At 38.8% G+C, this 27263-nt stretch overlaps 1 protein-coding gene and 1 long non-coding RNA gene across 3 annotated transcripts in view; one reads left to right on the forward strand and one right to left on the reverse strand.

Annotated features, from left to right (window-relative positions):
* Nucleotides 1–19238, forward strand: part of LOC146740194 (uncharacterized) — a 37381-nt gene extending 18143 nt beyond the window's left edge. Inside the window, exons 1-2 of one of the 2 annotated variants that reach the window (XR_014929881.1) lie at nt 16830–16948; nt 17451–19238. This is a non-coding gene — a long non-coding RNA (uncharacterized LOC146740194). Of the gene's footprint in view, nt 1–16829; nt 16949–17450 lie in introns of those variants that run through there. The other variant, XR_014929880.1, reaches the window with a different exon arrangement.
* LOC146740195 (cuticlin-6-like) lies at nt 14598–23303 on the reverse strand. The gene is made up of 5 exons (XM_085500982.1): nt 23148–23303; nt 18893–19072; nt 17429–17716; nt 16800–16916; nt 14598–15942 (listed from the first exon to the last, which is right to left on the reverse strand). Exons 1-5 carry the CDS (start codon nt 23227–23229, stop codon nt 15752–15754), a joined length of 858 nt encoding a protein of 285 aa, XP_085357108.1. The 5' UTR covers nt 23230–23303; the 3' UTR covers nt 14598–15751.
* Nucleotides 23304–27263: the final 3960 nt, after the last annotated feature.

The following is a 27263-nucleotide window of genomic DNA, read 5'->3' on the forward strand; positions in this document are numbered from 1 at the left end:
TGACAAATCTTTGCACAGCGAGTGTTCTCTTTCTTATAGTACAAAGGTCATTAAGCTTGCCACTTCCTGTATCAATTTTGCCAAAATACAACAGTGCTCCAAAAATTATCGTCGAACACTAAGCAAATGTACTTGTTGCTACGAGGAACAGTGCAAATGAGTCTGATGTGTTGTTTCGCCGATTAAATTGGCCAACTGTGGGCGTCATAACGAGTAATCTTTCAAAGTGACACAAAACCATTTATGCCAAACACCCAGACAGCACACTTAACGTTGTCATCTTTCATCGAATAAGTAATTAAAGTTAAGTGTAATCTGGAACAAGAATTCTAGAACATGTTGAGGAATCCCAGGTATCGGCTTTCCTTGAGTTTGACTTGTGTAATCTAGAGATTGTAATGATCGTATGTTCCTTTGTTTAAACTAAATATTGCATATATATTAGTATCAACAGGGACCCCCCCCCCCGTGAAGTTTAGTGTTACCCTCAGGGATTACCCAATTTGAAAACTGCGATGGATTTTATGGGAACGCATTTTGAGAAAATACCACCCCTGACAGTTTTTAAATGGGTAATCCCTAACCCAAACGCCACTCAGATTGGTAGCGGTACTCTGTATTTTTAGTATGCAATTTTGAATAGTATATACGAGTTCCGTTATGTGCACTGTAGCGTTTTATTACCGCGTGTTACTGTGTCTTGATGACAAAATCCAGACAAACCCAAATCGAGCAATAAATGTTAACCAAGGCTAGTAAATACAAGTCCGTTAATGCCTTCATGATTTGAGGAAATTGTGCAATGAACGACTTTGAAAACTACGTTTTTATTGCCTACTAAATGTTTAATCTCGTTCACTGACTGTGGACAAGAAGGTATCTCGCCCAGTTTATGGCTGTTTCTAGTCGTGTCATTTAGGAATATTTACATATTTGTTTATTTATATCCTTAGTCGACCGGTGAATTGCTTTCATGGTTCTTTGAAAAGTACAGCCGAATATACTTAATGTCACTAGCGAATTTCAAGATGGCGGCTAGGGCAACAAACTTTAGACGGTGAAAAATTATGTTTACCGGCATGTAAACTCATTTTATTATGTTAGTAACGGAGTTAGTAGTTCTCATAGAACCCGCAGGCAGAAGTCAGAACAGGTGGCTGTGACGTCATGGTGCACTGGGATTGAACTTGCAATCATGATCGCATCGTGGCGTAATGCGTTGTGTCTTTCTCAGAAGTCTCATAGGCTGATACCACTCATTCCGCGAAGCGCTCCCGTCGCGATCTTCTGTAATAATGCGTCAAATATAAACGTCACTACACTAGCTTCATAACTGTCGCTTAGAATTAATAACTATTTAGGCTTATAAATAATTATCACCGCAAAGTCACGTTCTTTATGATTTAGTTTTTCAAACGCGCATGGCTCTTTTCTGCTGCTGTCTTGTTTCAGGAACACTTAAGCTGGATCTACTCGCCTCACCTTTTAGTATATATACACACACTGACCTATGTAATGGCACGCCACCGCTCAACTACTCATGTGATTGATTGTGACAAGTAATCCGAGCCCGTAGTTCACCCCTGCATTAACCAATTCTACCAACAGCAAAAACGCATCAAGATACGCGCAACACGATTTCACCGCAGAAAAAATGAATAACCTCGTAATTTCTAATTCCCTTTTTACGTAATGGATTTTGACGCACTGGGGAAATACATATTTGCCAGTGCCTATGGGTTGCTTAGACGCGTTTCCTTTTTTTAGTATTGCCACGATAAGAAAAGTGTGCTAAGATACGAGTAAATGTGTGAACTACGATCCATGGTGGATTTCAATCTGCGTTCGCAGATGTTAGTATCATGTACTTTACCGCATATATTATTTCGTAAACACGTTTAACGACCACCAGCAATAAATTGTAAAATCGTCGATTCTCTTATTTGTATAACCGTGTGTGTGTGCCGATTGTGCGAAGTCGGTGAATTAGCTTCATCTCGAAAATCTCGGCAATGTATTCCAGAACACGCAGGATTCGTTGGATGAAAAGTCACAAACACTAAAATACGCATGTGCAGCTATGTCAGTGCACGTACCTAAACAGCCATATTAGAGAACTGAGTTGAGTTGAGTTGAGTTGAGTTGAGTTGAGTTGAGTTGAGTTTGTTTTAGTGACATTGACATTGACAGAATGCTAATCTTCATCGAACAATACTATGATGTAAGCTACCAGAAAAGATTTGCAGTTCATAATAAATCGTAGTCCAACCCAATATACAGTATAAAACAACAATATTCGAAAATTTTACATTCTAATTCATGTTGAATTTTCAACCACTCGATCAAAACCGTGACAGTGACGTGGCAGTGACGCGTAGGAGAATTAATATTAAGAGGCGTGATCATATACTGTAGGTGAACAAAAATAAATGGACTTGTTATTAACAACTTGACATCATTTTAGTGGCTTTTTTATTTTTTATGGTTATCTGTGCAATTTGCAGTTAAATTGACATTTTATGATTTAGACATTGTGACACGAAATAGTGTCAACGATATATGCGTTGAAAAATACATATCCAAAGCGTGTGAGTAGCACTCTAGAATGAGTTTGTCAGTCTTCTTTAATTTGGTATTACATTCTGAGTAAATTTTAAAAAACTGTTATCGTTCACTCATATTGCTCCTGATTCTGAGACCTGAAAACATAAATATGCAGTATTTATAGATATATATAAGAGCGTTGATATGGATTCATCAACCTACAAACTGAGTTTGATAAGTTAATGCCATTGCGCTCTCCCGGAAACACTAACGCGAGCACTATATATCATATGATGCATGTGTGCACGCAGGGGCTTCTGGGAAGTAGGGTGACTTATTTCTCGTACTGTGGCAGAGGTTAGACGGCAAAACAAACGTCATGACGCAGATCAGGAAAAATCATAGTACTAACAATTTAATACAACATGGCGAAAATCAGAGACAGTTCAAGGCGAATTGCGTATAACTATCACTCTGAAATCTCACTAAATTAAATGTTAATTTATTGAAATGTTTTAATAACATTATATGAAAGCCAGTACAAAAATGCAAATTCTGATCATTTCCCATGATATTTCGGACATGTCTCGTGACCATACTTTTTTATTTTCGGTATCGGGATTGCATTAACTTGTAACAATAAAGCATGAAAAAGATGTCTTAATTCCGCCAACATCTCTTTAGAAGTCACTGTCTATTTTCAGTGAAATCCGCAACGCAGCCAGTCGAATATTCATTTCACACGTGACCTTTGTCACATTCATCACCACCACAATATAAAATAAAAACACCTAAATTGTAAACTTGATTTTGCTTGGATATATATCTCATTCTTATGGCGACAACACATCGAAATTTGTTGGCAAATGATTCAGACTTGGGAAAGAAGGACAAACGTGAAACGTGAAAATGTCCGTTCATGATTGAATCGGGGCTATGAACTGGAGATCCTACATCTGTTAAGAACTGCGTGCAATTATAGTCCTTAGAATGACCGTAATACTAAACATTCAAATCGATTGTCTGTGACATTAGCGGTCTAAGTGACAATCTATTTAATATTTATAGGATAAACTCTTTCCTATTCGACTGGAATTCATTATACAGGTCATTAGGAAACATTACAACAAGTTCACAAACTATTTATGTCAGACTGGAAATAGCACTTGTTTAGCTCGAGTACAATAAAACTAAACTCGTTATACTTTATACATCTGTTAAAGTAACAATACTGGTATATGTACAGGATTCATTCAGTGTTTTGGAAATATTCACCTTATACACATGGATTGTCATTAATGCGCCATGTTATCGCGATAGGTTGTGAAATCTTGTCGATTTCGCAAACTTCACGAGAAGTGAAAATCGTTTAGATATTAACCGAAACGGTGGCCAAACCCAATTCGAGGTCAAATATCTGAAAGACGCACAGCACGAGTGCGTTATCTGTCTTAAAATAGGTCAGCTGCACCTGGAGTTTGCGCGGACCAATCACGTTCAACTGTGTTGGGAAAGTTGTACATGTGTATGTGTTCACAAAATGTTTACGTAATAACGTTATCGCAGATACGAAGGACGCGAGCAGTAACATTTGACTGAGTTATCACCAAGTCAGGGACATATTTGTATTAAGATCATAAGACCATGACCGTCTCTAAAATTGACAAGAATCGCGACTTTGTATGGAGATGGTTCGCGGGCAAACAGTATCTGAATGCCCAGCGAGAGCAAATAGTTAGATTACGTGCAGTGGCATTTCTTCCATTTGTGGCTTTCTGGCATTGGGTGCTAGTGGGCGCATCCCTATTATTTTCTCAAGGTAGTACCACCGCCCCTCAAGTACGAGTATTAAAATGCATACTAAATAATGCCAACACGAATATTCTAAAATCCCACATTCACACCATTCCAAACACACCCTAAAGTGATATATTTGTTCAAGAGGTCTCCAGATTGAGCATTCGTTGTATATCTCATGGAGTGCTTCATTTGCATGTTCTAGACCCAATTTACCCTTATCTTAATTCTCACTTAGACATCTATGCATAACATTGATAAGATCGATCGTTTTGTCCACAGGTGGTTGATTAAAGCTGTAAGTGTTGTCAATGCCAAACAGTGAACATTTTAATCATAGTAGAAAAAACAACATGGCTTCACCAATTACTCACTGGCTGCGTAGTGTTTTCAGGAGTTAAAAACAAGGTAGTCCGAGCTCTCTGCCGCTAAATTTCAGTACCACAATACATCCACCGATAACACCGGTGAATAAGCGATACTATACTTTTGTTACCCACGTCAAGACGTCAAGACGGCGGCATCGTTTCAATTCATGATGACCCCTTTTCTTGACCCTTGCTCATTTTGTACTTTTCCCAAACGTTTTCTTGCGTACATTGCATGACGAAGCGACGTTTTGATACAACAACGGTTTTAACAATCTAAACGACGTTTTGTACAGTTCTGGACAATATGGAGATTCATTTACTCAACACAAATGTGCAAACAAAACAATATTCTTTTTGATGACTTGCTCATTTTTTGGAAGCAGTTTGGGATTCATGGCTAGATTCACGGGCTCGATGGACAAATTTAATTTTGAAATTAGTGCAGAACTGTAGTCTATGGAAAGATAGAATGTAAACCAGGTAGATCCAATAATGAATAAATTTAACTATTATTGAACTCCACAATACTGATGATGTTTATGATGAGAACAGTTTTGTAATTAGCTTCGCAGTGACTCCACAAATGTATAGGCTTCTTCCCTAAGGTCATCGGTGATGGCGCCTAATATCGGTCCTATTTCCGAATCGTTCACACGAAAACTTTAGGTCGTGCTAGCTCTATCTATACCGCTGGATCATTTCTAAAGAGCATGTAATCACCACAAATGACACAGACAGAATTGACTCGTTGCCATGACAATAATCAATGTCATATTCATACACATGTAAGCGACTGAGCTTGTTAAAACACAAAGTGAGTATTTAGGTAAAATGTAACTACTCTAATCTTCTCATATTTTTCAATTTACTGCAAAAGTGACAGCTCTTATTTCCACCAAGCTCGTGGGCAAAAGATAAAAGCTGTAATTTCCTGTTTTGTTCTTGATTTAAGCAAAATGGATCTGTTAGGACGTTCATATTGCTACACTTTCCACAGATTCATGAAATAAATCTGTTCCATGAAATGAGTCTGAAAACACATGGTGTGTGTGACATCAATTTTTCGAGAATCAATTATCTATATATAGCATTTTATGATTGGACCCGCATCCCCCAAAGTCGTGAGGATGTGTAATCAATTTGAATCAATGCAAAGACGCATGCTTAGACCAATTCACACCACCTTAATCAATTAACACAGAAGCAAATGCTTGCCAGTGCAAAGCAACTCGAATTTGGGTAATCAATTTGTTTTGGTATTTCACATGTAATGCCAACATTTGTATAACACTTACGAATGTAAACCTCGCACAGTTTGACAACAGTAATGTCACTGAGAAAAAAGCCCCCTCGGGTACTAATGCGAACTGTGCTAGGGTTAGAAACATTACGTCAGGGAAAATCTCTTACCAGATACGTTGCATATTCTGTGACAGGGACTATATATCATTTCAATAAAAAACACATCAAATTATACATAAATGACAGCTTCCTCGTAAATAACATGTGTGGGTCTTAGATACTGTCTGGAATCACAGAAGATATGGAGCTTGATTTGATGCGTGGGAACTTGAAGTCGTTGCTTACCAACTGGCAGACTAATGCCACCAACAATGGCGTTACTAACGACCAATTATTCACGCGCTCGTTCCACGACTATAACGACCGGTTCGTTTTTTTACTGGAAATTGCAGAGGAAATAAACAAAACGCAATGTGCAAACTATCCTTGATTGTAGTTGCTATGGAAACAACACGGTACTCGAAATTAGGAGCTGAACCATTTACATCTGCAGTAAAAAAATCTTTCTTTATGAATAAATAGTTTAAAAGATGACTACATTTTGTTTGGCTAAGTGAAGTGGTTAAATAATATACGAGAAAAAAATTAAACGTCATTTGCAGATGGATACTTCGAATATACCAGACTTGAATTGTCATAGATGCTGACGGAGCTGCCGATTCCAGTTTCAGTAGTATTAGGTTATACAAGTAACCGATGGGATTATGTCATATAATAACAGATGGGCACGACAAACATAAAATAGAAAATCTCTCGAAATAGTAAGTTATATTGACGGAAGAACGAAGCAATAACGCGATGTGAACGATGTTTCTTGTGTTCATTTACATCGTCGAAACGCTTTGTCTTTAGACGGCGCCGACCTATAAGAACGGTGTTGTACAATTCTCTACAATTCTCACCGTGACACACACACAAGCACCACTTTCCGCTGACAACGGCAATTTGATTTGTTGGTATTCTGTTCTAATTTATATATATTTCGATATAATTTGTTCGCATGATGTCAATATGCAGATCCAAGAAAGAGTAAACGACATCCAGATGATGCTGGAAGTAAAGAAGAAGGAAAATATAAACGCATATCCCTTGCCTGACGCAAAATTGAAATCATTCATCTCGGAACCCGTGTATAGGGTTGCTTAGCAACGCACTTGTTGCTGACGCGTTTACACGCACTGTTCCAATTTATACTCGTCAATTTGTCGACTGATTATTTAATTTGTTCAGAGACGTAACCATGGTAATTTACGTCAATAATCGCCATTTGTTTTAACACTGTTAACTGGAAACCAGTTTGGACATCATATTTATTCTAAATTCTTCATTTTTCTGGTAAATGCTAGTCTGGTCGAAAATGATTATTTCTGAAAACATTTGCTTGAAACGGAAAACTCAGTCATGTGATTTAAAACTATCTGATGCTAAATAGTCGTGATCGATTTCATGTTTTGGTCGCATTAACATATCAAACCGCCCGTATCATAACAACTCATCATCACATTGTACAGCATCGAACCGAGAGCCGGGTCACACATTATACGTAATCACGTCACACGCCGTACCGCAAAGTATTGTTCAGCACTGCGTCACATCACACTACAATGCACCACACTGCCAGTACCACATCGAACCGCTCCACATCACATCACATCCCATTGCACCACACCGCTAGTATCACATCGAACTGCTTCACATCACATCCCATTGCACCACACCGCTAGTATCACATCGAACTGCTTCACATCACATCACATCCCATTGCACCACACCGCTAGTATCACATCGAACTGCTTCACAGCACATCACATCCCATTGCACCACACTGCTGGTATCACATCGAACTGCTTCACATTACATCTCATTGCACAACACCGCTAGTATCACATCAAACTGCTTCACATCACATCTCATTGCACAACACCGCTAGTATCACATCGAACTGCTTCACAGCACATCACATCTCATTGCACCACACCGCTAGTATCACATCGAACTGCTTCACAGCACATCACATCTCATTGCACAACACCGCTAGTATCACATCGAACTGCTTCACAGCACATCACATCTCATTGCACAACACCGCTAGTATCACATCGAACTGCTTCACAGCACATCACATCCCATTGCACCACACTGCTAGTATCACATCAAACTGCTTCACATCACATCTCATTGCACAACACCGCTAGTATCACATCAAACTGCTTCACATCACATCCCATTGCACCACACCGCTAGTATCACATCGAACTGCTTCACAGCACATCACATCCCATTGCACCACACCGCTAGTATCACATCGAACTGCTTCACATCACATCACATCTCATTGCACCACACCGCTAGTATCACATCAAACTGCTTCACATCACATCTCATTGCACAACACCGCTAGTATCACATCGAACTGCTTCACATCACATCACATCCCATTGCACCACACCGCTAGTATCACATCGAACTGCTTCACAGCACATCACATCCCATTGCACCACACCGCTAGTATCACATCGAACTGCTTCACATCACATCACATCTCATTGCACAACACCGCTAGTATCACATCAAACTGCTTCACATCACATCTCATTGCACAACACCGCTAGTATCACATCAAACTGCTTCACATCACATCCCATTGCACCACACCGCTAGTATCACATCGAACTGCTTCACAGCACATCACATCCCATTGCACCACACCGCTAGTATCACATCGAACTGCTCCACATCACATCACATCCCATTGCACCACACTGCTAGTATCACATCGAACTGCTTCACAGCACATCACATCCCATTGCACCACACTGCTAGTATCACATCGAACTGCTTCACATCACATCACATCCCATTGCACCACACCACTAGTATCACATCGAACTGCTTCACAGCACATCACATCCCATTGCACCACACTGCTAGTATCACATCGAACTGCTTCACATTACATCTCATTGCACAACACCGCTAGTATCACATCGAACTGCTTCACATCACATCACATCCCATTGCACCACACCGCTAGTATCACATCGAACTGCTTCACATCACATCACATCTCATTGCACAACACCGCTAGTATCACATCGAACTGCTTCACATTACATCACATCCCATTGCACCACACTGCTAGTATCACATCGAACTGCTTCACATTACATCTCATTGCACAACACCGCTAGTATCACATCGAACTGCTTCACATCACATCCCATTGCACAACACCGCTAGTATCACATCGAACTGCTTCACATCACATCTCATTGCACCACACCGCTGGTATCACATCGAACCGAGAGCCGGGTCACACATTATACGTAATCACACTACACAGGCTCCGCCCCGTCACACGCCGTACCGCAAAGTATTGTTCAGCACTGCGTCACATCACATTACATTGCACCACACCGCTAGTATCACATCGAAGTGCTTCACATCACATCACATCTCATTGCACCACACTGCTAGTATCACATCAAACCGCTCCACATCACGTCACATCTTGTTGCACCACACCGCTAGTATCACATCAAACCGCTCCACATAACATCACATTGCACCATACCGCTAGTATCACATCAAACCACTTCACATCACATCACATCCTATTGCACCACACCGCTAGTATCACAGCAAACCGCTCCACAAAACATCACATCTCATTGCACCACACCACTAGTATCACATCGAACCGCTCCACATCACATCACCTCACATCTCATTGCACCACACAACTAGTATCAAGGAGAACCGCTCCACATTACATCACATGTCATTGCACCACACTGCTAGTATCACATCAAACTGCTCCACATCACATCACATTGCACCATACCGCTAGTATCACATCAAACTGCTCCACATAACATCACATCACATCTCATTGCACCACACCACTAGTATCTCATCAAACCGCTCTACATCACATCACATCCCATTGCACCACACTGCTAGTATCACAGCGAACCGCTTCACATTACATCACATCTCATTGCACAACACCGCTAGTATCACATCAAACCGCTCCACATTACATCACATCTCATTGCACCACACCGCTAGTATCACATCGAATTGTTCCACATCACATCACATCTCATTGCACCACACCGCTAGTATCACATCAAACTGTTCCACATCACATCACATCACATCTCATTGCACCATACCACTAGTATCACATCAAACCACTCCACATCACATCACATCCCATTGCACCACACCACTAGTATCACTGCGAACCGCTCCACATTACATCACATCTCATTGCACCACACCGCTAGTATCACATCGAACCGCTCCACATCACATCACATCCCATTGCACCACACCGCTAGTATCACATCGAACTGCTTCACAGCACATCACATCCCATTGCACCACACCGCTAGTATCACATCGAACCAATCCACATCACATCACATCTCATTGCACCACACTGCTAGTATCACATCAAACCAATCCACATCACATCACATCCCATTGCACCACACCGCTAGTATCACATCTAACCGCTCGACATCACATCACTTCACATTACGCAACACGACACCACACATAACGCATAAAACAAATCGCACCACGCACCATCGCATCACATTATGTGGCTATGCAGCGTGTCGCATCACTTTTTCAAAGCAATCGCTTTTCATGACTTTCTCAAAATGTTTCTGTTCACGCGTTTTTAAAGTGTTTTTGCATTTATTATGTTTAGACCCTCGTGGCTTCAGGCTATTAAAATGTCATCGTTTCGCCGTTATTAGAATATACTATAAAAGAATTACTTAAATGTTTATTTCTAATGTTTTGTATAATTTGCAAAGCTGTACATAAAAAATCAACTGCACAATTCGACTGTTAACGTGGATACTGGAATCCTTGCGTAATTTGCTTTTAATATCAGGGGTAAAATACTTCTCTCTCTGGGTCTCCACACTTGTCAGGGGGGAAACTCGTCTCGTCTCTATATCTCGTCCCCTTGAGGTACGGGATCGGGAAAGGTCACTTTAACTTTAGAGTCAAATAAGACACACACAACGAAATACGTTTCAGCTCTCGTCTTAGTCGGTCAATCGAGCACTCTATAAGACACAGCGCCCTGGGGAAAAAATCCCCAAGACTCTCGCAAGGCTGACCCAAGACTCGCCCAAGACTGGACTGCCTCAAGGCTCTGTCGCCCCTGGACTCTCTCGGACTGGACTCGACTCTCCAGGACTGTCTTCTCTCTCTACTGCGTCTGTCGTGGAGTATTCGCCAAGACCAACTCAAACTCTTTTTATTCATTTTCAAAACTCTGACCAATTACAATGCAGTAAAAAGACTCTAGGGCGTAACCTTCAATCATAAAGCCAATCACACTAAGTACTGAATACGTCATATCTTTTGATTAATCGTTCACTACATTAATAACTATGGATGTCAGAATAGCGACGGTATCTTGTAATTAGTTCCAAACCACTGAGCCAAGTTCCGTCCAAAACTTCAAATAGGCCTACACGATGACAGACATAACACAGCAATTCGCTAATAATCAGTTAATTAAGTCGGTTAACAGATACGCAAAAACAAATTCATGACATTAATAACATTTTTCAAAATAGTGATTGTTCTGTTTATGTAAGAATTGTTTCCACTTTATTATTATTATATCATAGTGTGTGTGTGTAAAATTTGCACTGGGTGAAACTTTCACACTACGTTGGTGTCTTGACAATCTATTGAAAAGTTGGATTGTTGATAGTGTTTTTTGGGGGGGGTTCTCTCGTGAACAATGAACTTAGCAGGTGTTGGCCACGTAGTCAACACTTTTGATATCATTGTCTGAAAACAAAACAAAACAAAACAAAATGTATATAATTTGATATGATATGACTTGATGTTTTGATATGTTTTAATATCTTCTACTTGTAGCCAACACAAGCTAAAAAGAAAAAACAAATTGGAGCTCCGAGTGACCACGAACCTGCATGTATGCCTCTAGTAAGTAGAAGTAGTAAGAATAGAACTCGAACAGGTCTTGCAATCAATATCTCCAAGATTACCCAGTTGTACTTGCCCCGGAGAATAACCATATGTTTATACGTGTTTTTTGCATAAATAATTACTATAATACATGAACGCACACTTGACTTTTCCATTACTCTCGTTTTCGAGGGTTTCAAGTGGGTTTTTGGCGGCAATTATTTGAGGTTGTCATGTACATTTACGTTTTGAAGCTTATTCTTGAAAGCGACGAGGAAATTATGTTCAATTTTGTTCGAATAAGTGTTCTGCCGTCTGTCTACGAGTGTTAATTGGAGGTCTAATTTGGTTTTAAAATGAAAAATGTTTTATTTTCATATCATCTTAGGGATTTGTTGTCGTCATCGAATTAGACACCGTTTTTTTATTTACAAATCGCTCACAACTACTTTTCATATTTGTGACTTGGCACGTCATAATATTCAGGTCACAATACAGATCGTTGTTCAAGAAAAAATAAGGTAACTGTTTAGTCTATGTCATGTCTTATTTGTCATAAAAAAAAGATATGTAGTCAATTCCAGATTCCGTGGTATATTTCTAAATTGCCCGGATATATGTCCATTTCCAATGTGATGTTGGCTAACTTGGTCACTGTTAAATTGTATTCGCAATTAATTAAACGTGGTCAGCCTTTTTCATGTTCTAGTTTAGGGTTGTAGTGTAAAAAATAGATTTCCAATAATATGAAGAAAAAAATCCCCCCTCCCCCAGAATGTGAATGACGTAATAATCGAATTGTTCTCTAAAGTGAAACAGTTCATCTAGTAATAGTCGTCGTCCGAGTTGCACGTCGCAAACTCGATGTGAACATGCTCCTCCACGAAGGCGACAATGCATAGCTATTTACAAGATTGTGTCTCATTGGCTACCCAACCCTAACATTTAACAGTCGGACCAATCAGAGTGAAGCTTGTTTGTTAATTTTTTTAAATTCTGCCTTCTATAAATGGTTCGACTAATTGTGTACTAAGTGATGATCGAGGGTAGACAATTACAACCACAAAATGTAAATATGTTATCATAGAAAAGTGGTGATAATTTAGTGTTCACATGTGTATGTCTATTGCCTACGACTATGTTATACTTTAATTATTTTATTGTTTTTACCCGATATTGGATGAGACTCTTGTGTCTACTGACATGTTTGCGTAGCACAATGCATGTGCTGTCGGTAAAAAGTCATTGTAGACAGCGAATAAAAATAAAGCGTCCCCTTTCCAGGTGTGACCTATTTCGGCCGGCCTAAATATATAATTCCCTATTCACACACAAAATTTAGACTAGCCAAACATTTTGGTAAGCCTAAGACCTGACTTATTTTCAAATGTGAACCCGCCCTGTTACCAACAATCGCAATTTGCAATCTGCAGTGCAAATTATTAATTTTGCATGAATGGTCGTCTGGGATGTGTCACGTAACCATGTATGAGTATATATAAAATAATTATTGAAACGAGGTTTAAGTTGTCAGTCAACTGAACATAAGTTGTCTACACACGTTGTATTTGTCATTGCATTGGTCACTGAGTAATACGGAATATATGTTTCTTACTTGAATCGGTTCTCAAGGATAAATGGATTTTAATAGGTGTTTGTGAAGGCCCTGCATTAACCATAGAAGCAAATGGCCGCAGAGATCTCGCTAAGAGCGAGAACACCGCGAGACTCAAGTAGTTTTCCGTTTTCTCCAGTCATTACATCTTCTTCTCTAAATACCATGGTTACATAGGTCAGGGAAACAGTGGACGCGATGAATAGCTGTGTGGAGATCTCGCTCTCGACGAGAGCTCGGCTAATTTGCATTACAGGCTTTATTTGAACCAGGGAGTTCAGTTTCTCAAATAATTGAGCACACCCAGGTTAGTTATAATCTTAAATAACCAGAAAGATGGGCTATATTTCCGAGACTACATATAATGAATAGTTATTTTCCAGACTGACGTCACATGAACGAAGTTGTTTCAGGCTATATTATTTTCACCGCTTTTTAAAGATATGAAATGGGCGAAAACATATATCTGTTAATATCGTTGTTTTACAGCCCACACTGTAAATTCTAATATTATATTAATAAACAGTTTGAAAATACAAGCATGCCATTCCTTGCAAAAGGTTGTTTTCAAGCTACGTAGTGATAATTTATTAACACTCAAAACACGACAAAAGTGCAACACCAGAAACAAATACGATAAAAAAAGATAGTGTATGTCTTAATCATACATATTTGCTTTCAGCGGTCACAGTTCGGTTCGATTCACGTGAAATCTTAACCGTTGTTAAGGATATACTAGTATATTGTTAAGGACATCACATGATCTGCATAATGACGTCATCATAGTCGAATTAACCGACAATTATAAGGTCAACTTTAAAGTTGAGTCCCCATGGTTACATTGTAAAATGAAATAGTTATTACACAATTTAGATTTCCAAGTATTTCCAATAATTCTCGTAATACACAATATAAAAATAACCGGAAGATTCATGGAAATTGTTGGCAAGAAAACACAGTGCTACTTACATGCAGATGAAATAACAAAGTTCACCAAATCTATTGCAATTATGGTTTATTCAAGCAACAACACGATTTTCTCGTTCAATTTACCATTACATGTCATTTGGGGTTGTTAACATGAGGTAAACGGCACACGTCGAAGTCGGCCGTCATCATCATGTACGAATGACCGGGAAGAATGAATGTCAACGATATCTGACACACCGGCGCAGGTACCTATCATAGCAACATATTTATATACATGGATTGTATTATCAGCCCGATTCCGGTTACATAGTTTAACTTACATTTATGCAAAACTCAGAAACTGAAAAATTACACTGATTGGAAAACTAGGGTATCGCCATTTGTTTCAATGTCTGGTTAAGTACGTAAGCCGGTACATAAATCGTGACCGGGAATCTTCATGGTACCTGCTGTTAGTTCACTGCGTCCACGGGCAGTGAGAGGTTTGGGGGTTCAACTATAACAGACTATAACCCGGCTCTAAAAATAATACATTCATTCATCGTATATATGGCATCCCCCGTGATGCGTTTTCAGGAGTTTTCAAATCTGACCACAACGCAACACACTACATTACAGGTCAAAGGTCACTACAGTCAAATATATAGATATATATATATATATATAATTTTTTGTGTGATTTTTGTATTTATTCAGTATTTTGCCGACGAGTATATGATTCTGTACATATCACACATATTTAAATTCAGTATTCATTCACTCTACTATGATCTGTCGTTTCATATGAAGAAATGGACCCCTCTTCTTACGACGTCCAAACAAAATACAGTAACAATAAGCACATCAACAATGAGATCCAAAATAACATAGCAGTCTATAGAAGAATAAAGATAGGTATAATATTATTGAACTTAAATCGGTAATTTTCAATTTAAAAAAAAAGAAAACACGAAATAAATTATAATAATCATTCTAATAACGGTGATTTGCTATCTAATTTACAAACTGGTTTTACATAATGCTGGGAGGGGTGTTTTTTGTCCATCATAAAACAGGAGAGCATACTTACTACATATGCTGAAAATGTGAATAAAAAAACAAATTTCTTACAAAAATAAAACTATTGATTCCCACAAAGGGTAATTGGTGTATATTTGGCAGTCAACTGGTTAGCCGGGATTTTTACTCATCGTGTACTTTTTGAAATATATCCTGTAATATCTCAAGAAGCAGCTATTATTTTTCTCGCTACTATTTTTGGTAGATCGGCATCGTATGTGTTTCTTTGCAGTATTCGGTCTTCGGATCCAGTCATCTGCAACAGAACTACATCGTTGGTATATTCCCCGATGGCCACGGCGAATATCACAATGCCGTCTTCCCTCAGAGCGTCTGATGCCTCTTTGACCCCTGCTGTATTGAAACAAAAATATACGAGAAAAAATATATGTATATGTTGTATCAAGAAGCAACTAGCGCGCTAGCAGCGTTATCTACTGCGCCCTCACCGGTGAACTTTAACGGAAACACGTCGAAGAGGGCGTAATGCAAAGTCACGAGCGATGTATCGTGTAAAAAATGTGCCTCGATTCTTGGGCAGGCCCTTCCAACAGGAGTTTAGTTTCGAGTTAGAGTTGGGGTTAGGGTTATTTAACTCCAGTATATTACAGAAAGGTTATACAAATTCCGTATTGTGAACCGCTGTACACTCATCAAATATGGTTTCTGAATAATATTGTGACATGTTGTCAGTTAATACAGAAGAGTTGAATGTTTCTGAGTGCTATCGAGTGACTCGGCGTGAAAAAAAACTACTCTCTGAAAGCTCTACGACGTCATTTATCGCGAACAGTGACCCAGGTCAATTAGTCGAGAATGTTTCCTTCAGGGTTAGTTGTTTTTATATATAAATATAGGTGAACAAAGATATTTTGAACGATAATCTTCAAATTTTACAAACGATTCCTTTATAATGATTTCTCAACTCCTCCAAATTTGATGATGATACAAAATGTGGTTTTCTTGTTTGGCGTCTCTTTGACTATAGAGACGCACAGAAAAACATCACATGCGATTGATTTATCAGAGGTTTTAACGATAGTAAGTATAGGTGCCACGCGGCGTTCAATAACGTGATTTACGTTTGGCCCATCGAGATTGAATCTTTCTATTGTTTGATTTCCCCACTACAAATAACGTTTTTTTATTATGCCTGAAGACGATCTTTTTTTTAAAACGGACTAAGTAATAGGATAATAATGGTAAAATACTTGTTGTTGACAGCCCATCAGTAAGAGTCACTAGAATCTTCAGTACGTCATCTCTAGCGAATGAGAAGATGGATGCGTGTGTCTTCGTCAAAGCCCCAGACAAATCAGTCGTACCACCTACAGTATTAAACAAACATAGAACGTCAAAGGTATATACGCATGCGCTTTAAATTAGCTGTACGTACTTTTAATTCACATCGCATACGCATTCAAATTTGCGCTTCTATCGTTACTCGATGAAACAAATATTAGCATACATGTATTTCATTTTTAACTTTACCAAACTTCAAATTCGTTGCATTGACTAGTCCACTTGATTTTCGCCCATCATGTTTCGTCAGGTTGACATAATCCTTCATCATTTGTGATGCGATCACCTGAACAGTGGATGTGTTACTAACATGTTGTAACACTGACCTCTGAATATAGTTTCGTGTCACATTTAGCCTCCCCGAAAAAATACTGCACAGCCCCCTCTGTCGACGAATTATTTACACTTGTAAATTTATGCTTCGTTTGAATACATTTTCTCACTGCCCCATATATATTTTTGCGAGGCTCTATAATATTACATTTCAGGTTCATTACATACTTTTAGCATAATGCCGTTATTGTGTGTGACCACTCACCCCTGTATTGTATCTCATCCAGGGCGTCCTTTATCTCGTCTGCGTCGTAGTAAGTGTCGAGGTGAAAATGCACTTTAAAGTCTGTCGCGAACGAGGCTGCTGCAACATGGTCGCCATCTTCGGAAATACTGAGTTGATCGATGATGATTTTGACGAACTCCACCGAGTCGTCGTGGTGACCATGCCCCACACTGTTGGAACGGTCGAATAGGAAAGTGATGTCAGCGGTGCGTGATGGAGGGAAAGATACATCGGTTGTCGCTGGAATTATGGTCGGTACTGTGGTATCTATAATTTAGAGGCAAACAATACCAGTTTAATTTAAACATCCGGTGATGGAGTCTACTCTATATTGTGAGTTTTGGTGTACCTATAAAGCGCGCCCTCTGGTGTCATAAAAAGTCATTAAACGTTTTGATCTACGGCTCTTGACAAGAAACAAATATTTAAAAAATATTAATAAAAACCATAAATTATATGCATTTATCGTCTCTACATCCGATAGTAAGTCATTACAAAGATACTGCGTTGTATTATTTGTTGCGAATAAATATATTTATACTACAACAATAACAGCAACAAAAAGTACTACAGCAACACAATACCTATCGACCACAAAAGCAAATAAACAACGCTAAAAGAATACTAGTATATTACATGCATTTACTAACATTTTTTTTAAATGTTTGTTTTTTTTCAGTTTCAAGAGTTTTCAAGTTGATCTGTGGTTGTTCGTCGATACAAATGATTTTCAGAGATATTTGTTATCTAAATGACAAGTAACCACACCTCCAAACATAGTTGTCCAGCAACGTTTCTATTATTCAGTCGTCAATCGAATATCACATGTTCGTCACGTGTACACTAACACAATTCTGGCTTTTCAAACTTGTCTTCAACTGAGACATTTCTGAACTGTATTTAATATATGCAAATTATTTTCGTTCCAGGCACCATCATGACAATACTGTTGGCAATGGTTGGCAGGTAATAAGTATGCGACCCGAATGTGGTCGATATCAAGTTGTGCCAAATTGTCACCACCTCCTGGCAATATACTAGTAAACTCCCGATTTGTTCACGGACAGGTTTAGCAGAAACAAATAACTGAGTATTGTGTTCTAGGCTCTAGGCCATCGTCACGTATTATATCACTAATTCAATTCACAATGATCGATTTACTGTAGTTTACGTGTAACTTTTGTAAAATCTTCAAACACGTATTTGCGAATATATTTAATTTTTAAAACGAACAAATGACTGTAGCCTGCGCCTTATTTCGTAGCCGATAATGGAACTATTTGCCGTATAAGCTACTTCAGATATTCCAAAATAAAATATGGGTAACCAGCCTCATTTTTTACAGAATGACGCTATATTTTAAACGACGAAGGACTACACATAACCATATAGGGTTGTCTACGAGATTGCTTACACCTACGTTAGAGCACAGTTCTACCATACCTTCGCTACATGGCTGCGTATTGCATATTCCGGTATCCCGAGAATCTCCCGGAGGAAGGCAGTCGTCGCCACCGTTAGACGGCGGAGGATCATAGCATCCACGAAGGCGAAACCTAAGTCCAGTGCCACAGCTATGTGTACAGTCACTCCACGAACTCCAAGACGACCAACCACCATCGACTGAAACGAGATTACATTACGATTTAGTATTACACTGTTCCCATTTATGTTTGTCCCCCACTCCCAGTGGAATTAATAATTGTCGTTTGAAACTTGAAGAATAAACTCTGTTACGGAAGTATGTGTGATCACATATGTCATATTATGATTAAAGTCGTGTAACACCAGTTGCCGTATATTATGACTAGTGCTTCTACGACGACCACCGCGCTTTAAAGTGGCATTCAGCCTTCGTAATTTTGTCAGAGACTGCGAGATTGGCCGGAAATAAGGTGCAAGTAAGACGTTTTTTAGTTATAAAACTTGTCAGTCTGTTGATCTTATTTTTGTCACGTCGTGTTTACATCCTCAAGCACAGTGCCACGTCGTCTATATCCCTCCCGTATGCATGCACATGCGAAACGCGGCCGTATCTTCGACTTCGGGGATAGTGGCCTAGTAGCTGTCGGTAGGGGTGCAACTCAAACGACAGTACTAGTATCACATCAATGCGTCATCTCGCAAACAGGGGCGACTACATACTTTTTGAATGCTTTTGATAACTCAAGTTGTCAACGATTGGTATTAAAAGTTTACATCTCAAGTAATCAATGTAACATACGATATTTCTATTCGAAGCGTGATTAGAAGTAACCTACGTTTCGCCATTCGCCAACGTCTCCCAGACATGATGTCAACAGATTGAACAGCGCTAGAAAAACCTGAAATTATTTCGTAACTATTCACTGCATTGTCGATAGTGTGCAATTATTTGACATGCCGTAACACAATCATAACTATGGCTAAATTATAGTATAATATCGTCGCTATGTAATTGTGATTAATTTTCGGTACGTACCAGCTCAGCTCGTTCGACGGACTTGGGTGACCTGGGTCATAATTATCACGTGACAAAGAAACTTACACGCCGCATCGTAAACACGCTATATTTGTATAAATATATTTTGATCTTGGTATTTAAAGCGGGGGAGTCGTCACCTACGCATGCGTCAGGTGCCCATAGCGTGTCACTGTTTACAAACAAGCGTCTACCCATGTGCCTTTGCGTTCTTAGCGTGTGTTGTTATCATCGCCTGGGACTCAGTTCCCGCGCTTGCGCAGGTGACGACCCTCCCGCTTTAAACTAAGTTTGAGCGGCGTCACTAGTGCAAGTCGAAATTGAACAGTACAGACTATTTGGAACATAAACCTAACACGAACACGAACGATATTGACCGTGCATATATATACCCAAAGTACAGGGGATTTGCGGAAAGCATTGTTGTATTTGAAACTAAACTTGATTTATTTTGTTCGCTTGACAATGTGTTTTTAAATTTGTTACGTGGTGATCTCAGCGCTATTTGTTTCCAAAAAAACGCAATGAGCGACCAGCCATTATCGATTAAACGCCACCTAAGCAGCACAGCTGCAAGGACAGGATTTACATAGGAACAAGATATCGTTCTGGTCTCATATTTGAAATGTTTCGGTGACGCGCAGTGAAATTGTCACGTGTTCGTTATTTTCGGTCAAGAAGTAGTCTTCCTACTAGTATTGTTCCGTGAGTCCACGGGTTCTCTCCGCAATAGTCAGGCAATGTTGTGGAGACTTCACCTCCGCGGTCAGTGAGTAACCGTTACGTTGGCCGATAAATATAGCACGCTGATAATAGTTGCAACAGAGACGAAAGTGTGACCACCCCATTCTTAATGACGTTGGAATAAATTTACATGATTAATGAGCAACATTTTCAAAATATTATGGAGTGGGTTCACGAAACAATATGGAAATAACCAGGTTGGGCAAGATGGGATCTTATACTACAGTGTACATACTTTTCGGTAATCCGACTCTGAAGGAACTTGAACATGCAAACTATGGGATAATTTCTTCTAAATAAGAATCGTTTTGATTATATTGCTTTGTTGACACAGTCTTGAAATCCATTATAATGTATTCGCCCGCCTCCACACGTCACGTGATTGTCCCGCTGTTACGGTAATCAGTGATTGATGGCACAGGTTGTTTGGGAACAGTGTGTCATCGGTGTACACAACACGATCAATTGGCTTTAATGTATCACGTGGAAACGAAGCTGCAGCATCCTCAACAAATAGCAACCATAATCAGTTCCGGTACGACGTGAAACGGAATTTGAAAAGAATCAAATCTCCATCGGTCATGATTTGTGTTTGACGCTGGACCACATGTGGATGAATTGAGTGGTGATTACGTGACGAAAGGCGCCAGGCTTGTTGGTACCACTCACGTGTTCTACAATTTATCAAAAGTTGACTTATCTTTCTTCGCGGGTTTTCTTCTTTAACTGAAAAAACTAAGTATTCAAAACAATTCACCAGAACAGAAATAAATACCCAATTGTGCGTGATTACAGGTATTATAGAAAGTATGTTGTTCTTATCGTCATAACAGACTCCACATGTTTCATCAGTGATAGAGAGCTCCACCTATCAACAGTAGTTAAATTTAAGTGAAAACAATTCACTTCACCACAAATGTGTTTTCACGTTTTATTTTTTAATTCAATCTACTTCATTTGCATCACTCGTCATGATTATCGTGACGTCACATACGTACGTCATATATGAGTCTGCAGTACACTATATGCTACATTCGATTAATTTCTGACGTATTGACTATTGAACAAATAAATTTTCTGCAGTATTCTGCAATTAATTGCCGATATTTTCAGCGGTAGACTGAACTGGATGGTCGATATTGTCTTCTCAGCACACTACAGTATTGGCGACTTTCCGTGGTGCGAAAGTGAACCAAGCCCAATGGTTCAAGTTCACAGAAAGTTACGAGGCGACAAAAACAATCAGATTTCACAATAGCATATGAACTGCTCTGACGACACGAGATGTTGGACTTGTATTTATCAAATAAATACACAGAATGAGCCTACAGTGTTCCAAATTACATTACTAACTTTATAATGAACCACGTTCCAAACATGTAAGAGAGGTGTGCACGAAACTAAAAAGAAAACTCATCGCCCCACGACCAGACTCAAGTTGTTTCGAAAACAATGATACCATTTCACTCGAATTTAGCGGATTTTATAGTCCAAAGTTCTGGTGAAACAAACGAACGGCATGAACCATGTGTCTTTATTGGATCTACAAAAACGTCACTCGACGATCTCGGCGCTGAACATCTAACATTCGAATGGGCTACATGCGAATGATTTATTATACAAGAGATTTTTCGAAAAACCATACTCACTGGGTTAGCTATTATAGTAAAAGTGTGTGTAAGGATTTAAAACTGTGAAATCCAAATACTGTTACAGTTTCTGTGGATGTATGAGGTGATTGCAGTTGATATGAAGACGACACTGGACATCGGAATACCACGGTTTCTGATTTGTTTTCAATACAATTTTTTGGTGATAATATTGTATATACATGTTTTATGGCCTGCAATAATTTTATTTACAGATTACATCATCACCGTGACTCATAAAACACATTTTATCAATCATTGAACCAGACAGTATAGTACTGTCTATGATTAAATCACCCACTGTGATTTGAATACTAGTTCATCGTGATATTCGTATATATATTTTTTTTTTTCAATTAATAATGAAACTTTATTAGCAATTTAGTTTTTTTTAATCAAAAACCGCCGATGGTAAATGAATGCTGATTATACCAGAGTGTATTCAACATTATTGAGCGCAATGTTTGACGTCTACATGAGTGTTAGCTGGACCGCTCACACACGGCTGTCGCACTTGTTTTTTTCGCTAAGTAGAATGTGTCCGTGTTATTTTTTTTAAACATTTAAATACTAATTAGGAAGATGGAAATAGTGGAAGCTCACGACTGTACGCACGTGACTGACCGTAACCATGACCGACCGTATCAGTTAGATCCTATGGACTTATCCGAGTTGTATCAGAGGCTAAGACATAAACGGAGGAGGAAGAGGGGGAAGAAAGAAGAAGAAAGAGAATAAAGAGAGGTAAAGTGGAAGGAGGTGGTAGAAGAAAGATAGCGAGAGGATACGGGTTGAGGACGTTCAAATAGGCGTAGCTTTTTTATCGTGAGTAATGATAACTTACCCGGTTCTTGAGCCTCTAGTGGACAAATCGTCACCAACCCGACTAAAAAGACAAGCTTCCTCCAAAACGTAATCGAGCCCATATTAAAGTTTGGTAAAAACTGGAATCAGGCGCAAATCACTGTATCAGGACTGTCTGCAAATGACTAACACTGGGTCTCTGTGGACGCGTTGTAATGGACAGGCGACTGAACAGCTGTGTATTTATATGCGACAGGTTAAGTAGTTGGTAAACTAACGCCATTCAATAGTGCTTCTCATCATCCCACTTCCTCTGAGGGTTTTGGCAAACAACATGTCAAGTGGTTACTAGTCTGAATCGGATGCAACTAGTTCTATCACATTGTGATTCAGTCCGCGCCAATGCTGTCGGAAAGGTATTACTTAGATAATGCAAAAATATTTGCATAAATAATGTTATCTTTCTCGTTGTCCCTTAAATTGGAACTACACTGGTTTGATTCCCCATTTCTTCTTTTTTTCGTGCAACAATATGAACAGACAATTGCTTGTAGTGAATAAAATCGTTTAGTCAAAGCGGCATTGAATCAAACACATTTATTATTATTTGGGCTCATGAGTGTACAGTAATGTAGCTAGCCCCACACCATCACCAATACACATCATTTCGCTGTGACCTTGTACTTATCCAGTCCTTGTCATACCGATATCACACGGCACCACGCCTCTACTGACCTGCAAATAGTATGGAAGTATTCCTCGATGCCAAACTCATGATAGTAGATGATCAATTGAGCTTGGTACATACAGGTACTGGTAGCATAATTCTTTCGTTTTCTTATTCAGCATTTAAAAAATCTAAAATATCGAGTTGAGTAACGGTTGTAATAATTGTGAAATGTAATTCATGAGTTGAAAATCAGACTTACTTCCAATCATATACGGCGCCCACCCACCCCCCCCCCCCGAAAAAAAAAGTAGGGGAATGTATTCAATTTCTGCAAAGGTGTAAGGCGTGGGCACTATATGAACATGTACAGCAGATTGTAAGGTGCACGGTAATGTTTTGAAAGTTCTATTTGAGCATGATTACGTCATTGCTCTAATTACCAAAAGTTCAATACTAATAAACAGTAAAAGTGTTCCACCATTTTGAATCGTACGGACTGGTTGTTTGTCAACATATTACATGCACCATGACAGAAAGGACATACAGTGGGTCGATCTCGTGATTTCTGTGTTAGAATTAGCTCAATTCCTCGTAGTAGATTACAATAAAATAAACATCAGCACGTGCATTTTCCAGTACATTGTACTTTCACCAACAATTCATATTTGTTGATTGATTTCCTCATCAAACAGTTGTCTACATAACGACGGAAAAGCACGCGCGTACCCTCAGTGTTGTTCAAATTCCTACAACTCGGGAGAAAGGAATTACCTTCATAAACCATGCCGATAAAAGATGCCCTGTAAAAAAACACACTGATATGTATGATGTGTGTGCCAAATACGAATGAAAATGGTACAAAAATTGTGGAAATATAGTAAATATAGTAGTAAGGCCAAAAAGTCAGATGGCTGTCAATCGGCCATCCTTGACCAGATTTTGAAACGAATTGTCATGGACATGCATCCTAACATGTATAAAGTACATGTATGTGCCAAATTTGAATGAAAACTGACAGAGCACGTCCAAGATACTGCATAAAAAAACAAAAACAAGATGCCTGCCAGTCGACCATCTTTGATCCAATTGCAAAATAAATCGTCATGGACATGTATCCTAACATGTATAATCTATGTACCAAGTTTGAATGACAACTGACAAAGCATGTCCAAAATACAACATTTTCAAAAACAAGATGGCTGCCAGTCGGCCATTTTGAATTGAATCGCTAAACCACTGCATGTACATATGTCCCACATAAGGTACTAGGCACATGCAAAGACCGAACGGAATCGGTCCACAGGATTCTGAAATATGACGTTGGATAGACTGACACACGGACAGACGGACACACAGACGGTCGGACAGACAAACTCAGGAACTCACGGACGGTCGGGGGACATGTATCCTAACATGTATGATCTATGTACTAAATTTGAATGAAAACTGACAAAGCATGTCCAAAATACGACATTTTCAAAAAATAAGATGGCTGCCAGTCGGCCATCTTTGATCCAATTGTGAAATAAATCATCATGGACATGTATCTTAACGTGTATAATCTATGTACCAAGTTTGAATGAAAACTGACAAAGCATGTCCAAAATACAACATTTTCAAAAAACAAGATGGCTGCCAGTCGGCCATTTTGAATCGGATCGCTAAACCACTGCATGTGCATATGTCCCACATAAAGTACTAGGCACATGCAAAGAATGAACAGAATCGGTCCAAGGGATTTTGAGATATGACTCCGGACGGACGCACGGACGGACGGAGACCGAATTATAATTCGTCCGAACGGGGACTAATAAAATATTGCATACTTCAAATATAAGTGTTGTTATTCTGTGGGAGAGCGGGTGTGAGTGGTGTATGGTTAGATGTATTTGTGCATGGTGGATGTCTGCTCGGTGTGGTAAAATAAATAACACGTGGTCATTCGAACAATGTCACGATTTGTTGCCTGCCCAAGGGATGGTGGTCATGACCATAATATTGATGATGCCAGAGCCGTTGACATTGTAATGACGTCCTGTCCAACCCCTTTTCAGCCGGTTTTTCTGCATTCACAGCATATACTCTAGCACCTCTAGACATTCCGTCCATCATTCTTTGAATATTCGAATACATGTATTTGAATATACCTCTGACGCAATCTTGTGTAATGACAAGTATGAACATCCATAATTTCACACAGCACACGCAACCATAAACTAAATTTTCGTCTTTAGTGATTAATTTTTGTCAGCAGAATATTGCTGTCTGGTGAATGCTTTGCCATTTGGACATGCTGTAGGATTTTGTTCAGCCTAAATTACTCTTAATTAATTACTCTAATATTGTTGTACTATTTGGCATCTTTTATGCAATACACGTTACATAATTGTATTAGTGACCTTGAGATTAATAAAGTAAAAGTGACATTAAAACTATTTCTTATTTATTGAATACTGAACCAAGATGAATAACTGATTTTAAATCTCCCTATTGGTACTGTGATCTGATGCACATTTAGTAAATTTGTGCACTACAAATTATAACGATAATCATTGACCAAACAAATTACACTCTGTGCATATGGATCTTGTATATAATCTGCAGTTATGAAACCATTGTCTAAAATGGCGGCACTCTCTTCGACAACCATTAATTATGTTTACTGACTTTTTATTTTGCATTATTTTACCACGCAAATAGTTTTCTAACCTAGTTTATCAAATATTCTTGTGCCCTTCAATGGCAATTCTATGAGTAACATCAGCACAAATTTGATTACATGTAGTTGCAAGATTCAGTTGTGGACAGATTAAAAAAGGGCCATGGATTAAAATAGCATAGCATGTGCATAGCACAGACCCTGTTATCAAATTTAAGATATATAGTTATTTTTATAGTAATATAGTTGGAACATAAACAAGAAGTATGGATCCAGAAGATAATTTAAAACTGATATTGAACTGGGTTAGTGTCAGAGTGAATTTATCCATTATGAGCTGTACTAAAGTGCCGTTATTAATTTTATAACAATTTTAGGGGGGATGGGGTAAAAAAAATATAAATTGTCTCAGAAAAGCCAAATAACTTTATCAACATACAACGCTATGTGCACTTGTAAACAATTATTTGTCTCTATACCAACAAAACTGGGTGACACGTATCCGAGAAAAAAGCTGGTAACTGCTAGAAAAAGCTTGTTTTTTTTTTAGATTTTTTGATGACAAAAATGGCCACCAAGTAGTAAAATTATTCAATGCACTTGTAAACCCTTATTACCTGTCTTTGTACTAACTTTGAACTGAATTGGAAGACGCATGTCTGAGAAAACTTTTTTTTTTATAGATTTTTGTAGACAAAAATGGCCGCCAACCACTAAAAATTTATTCAATCAAAAATAACTTGATGTGCACCTGTACACCATCAATTCCTGTCTCTGTACCAACTCTGAATTGGATCACACGTGTGAGAAAAAGCTGGTAACGCATA

The sequence above is a fragment of the Saccoglossus kowalevskii genome, chromosome 7 (assembly GCF_978046115.1).
Source record: "Saccoglossus kowalevskii chromosome 7, keSacKowa6.1, whole genome shotgun sequence".
Classification (NCBI taxonomy): domain Eukaryota; kingdom Metazoa; phylum Hemichordata; class Enteropneusta; family Harrimaniidae; genus Saccoglossus; species Saccoglossus kowalevskii.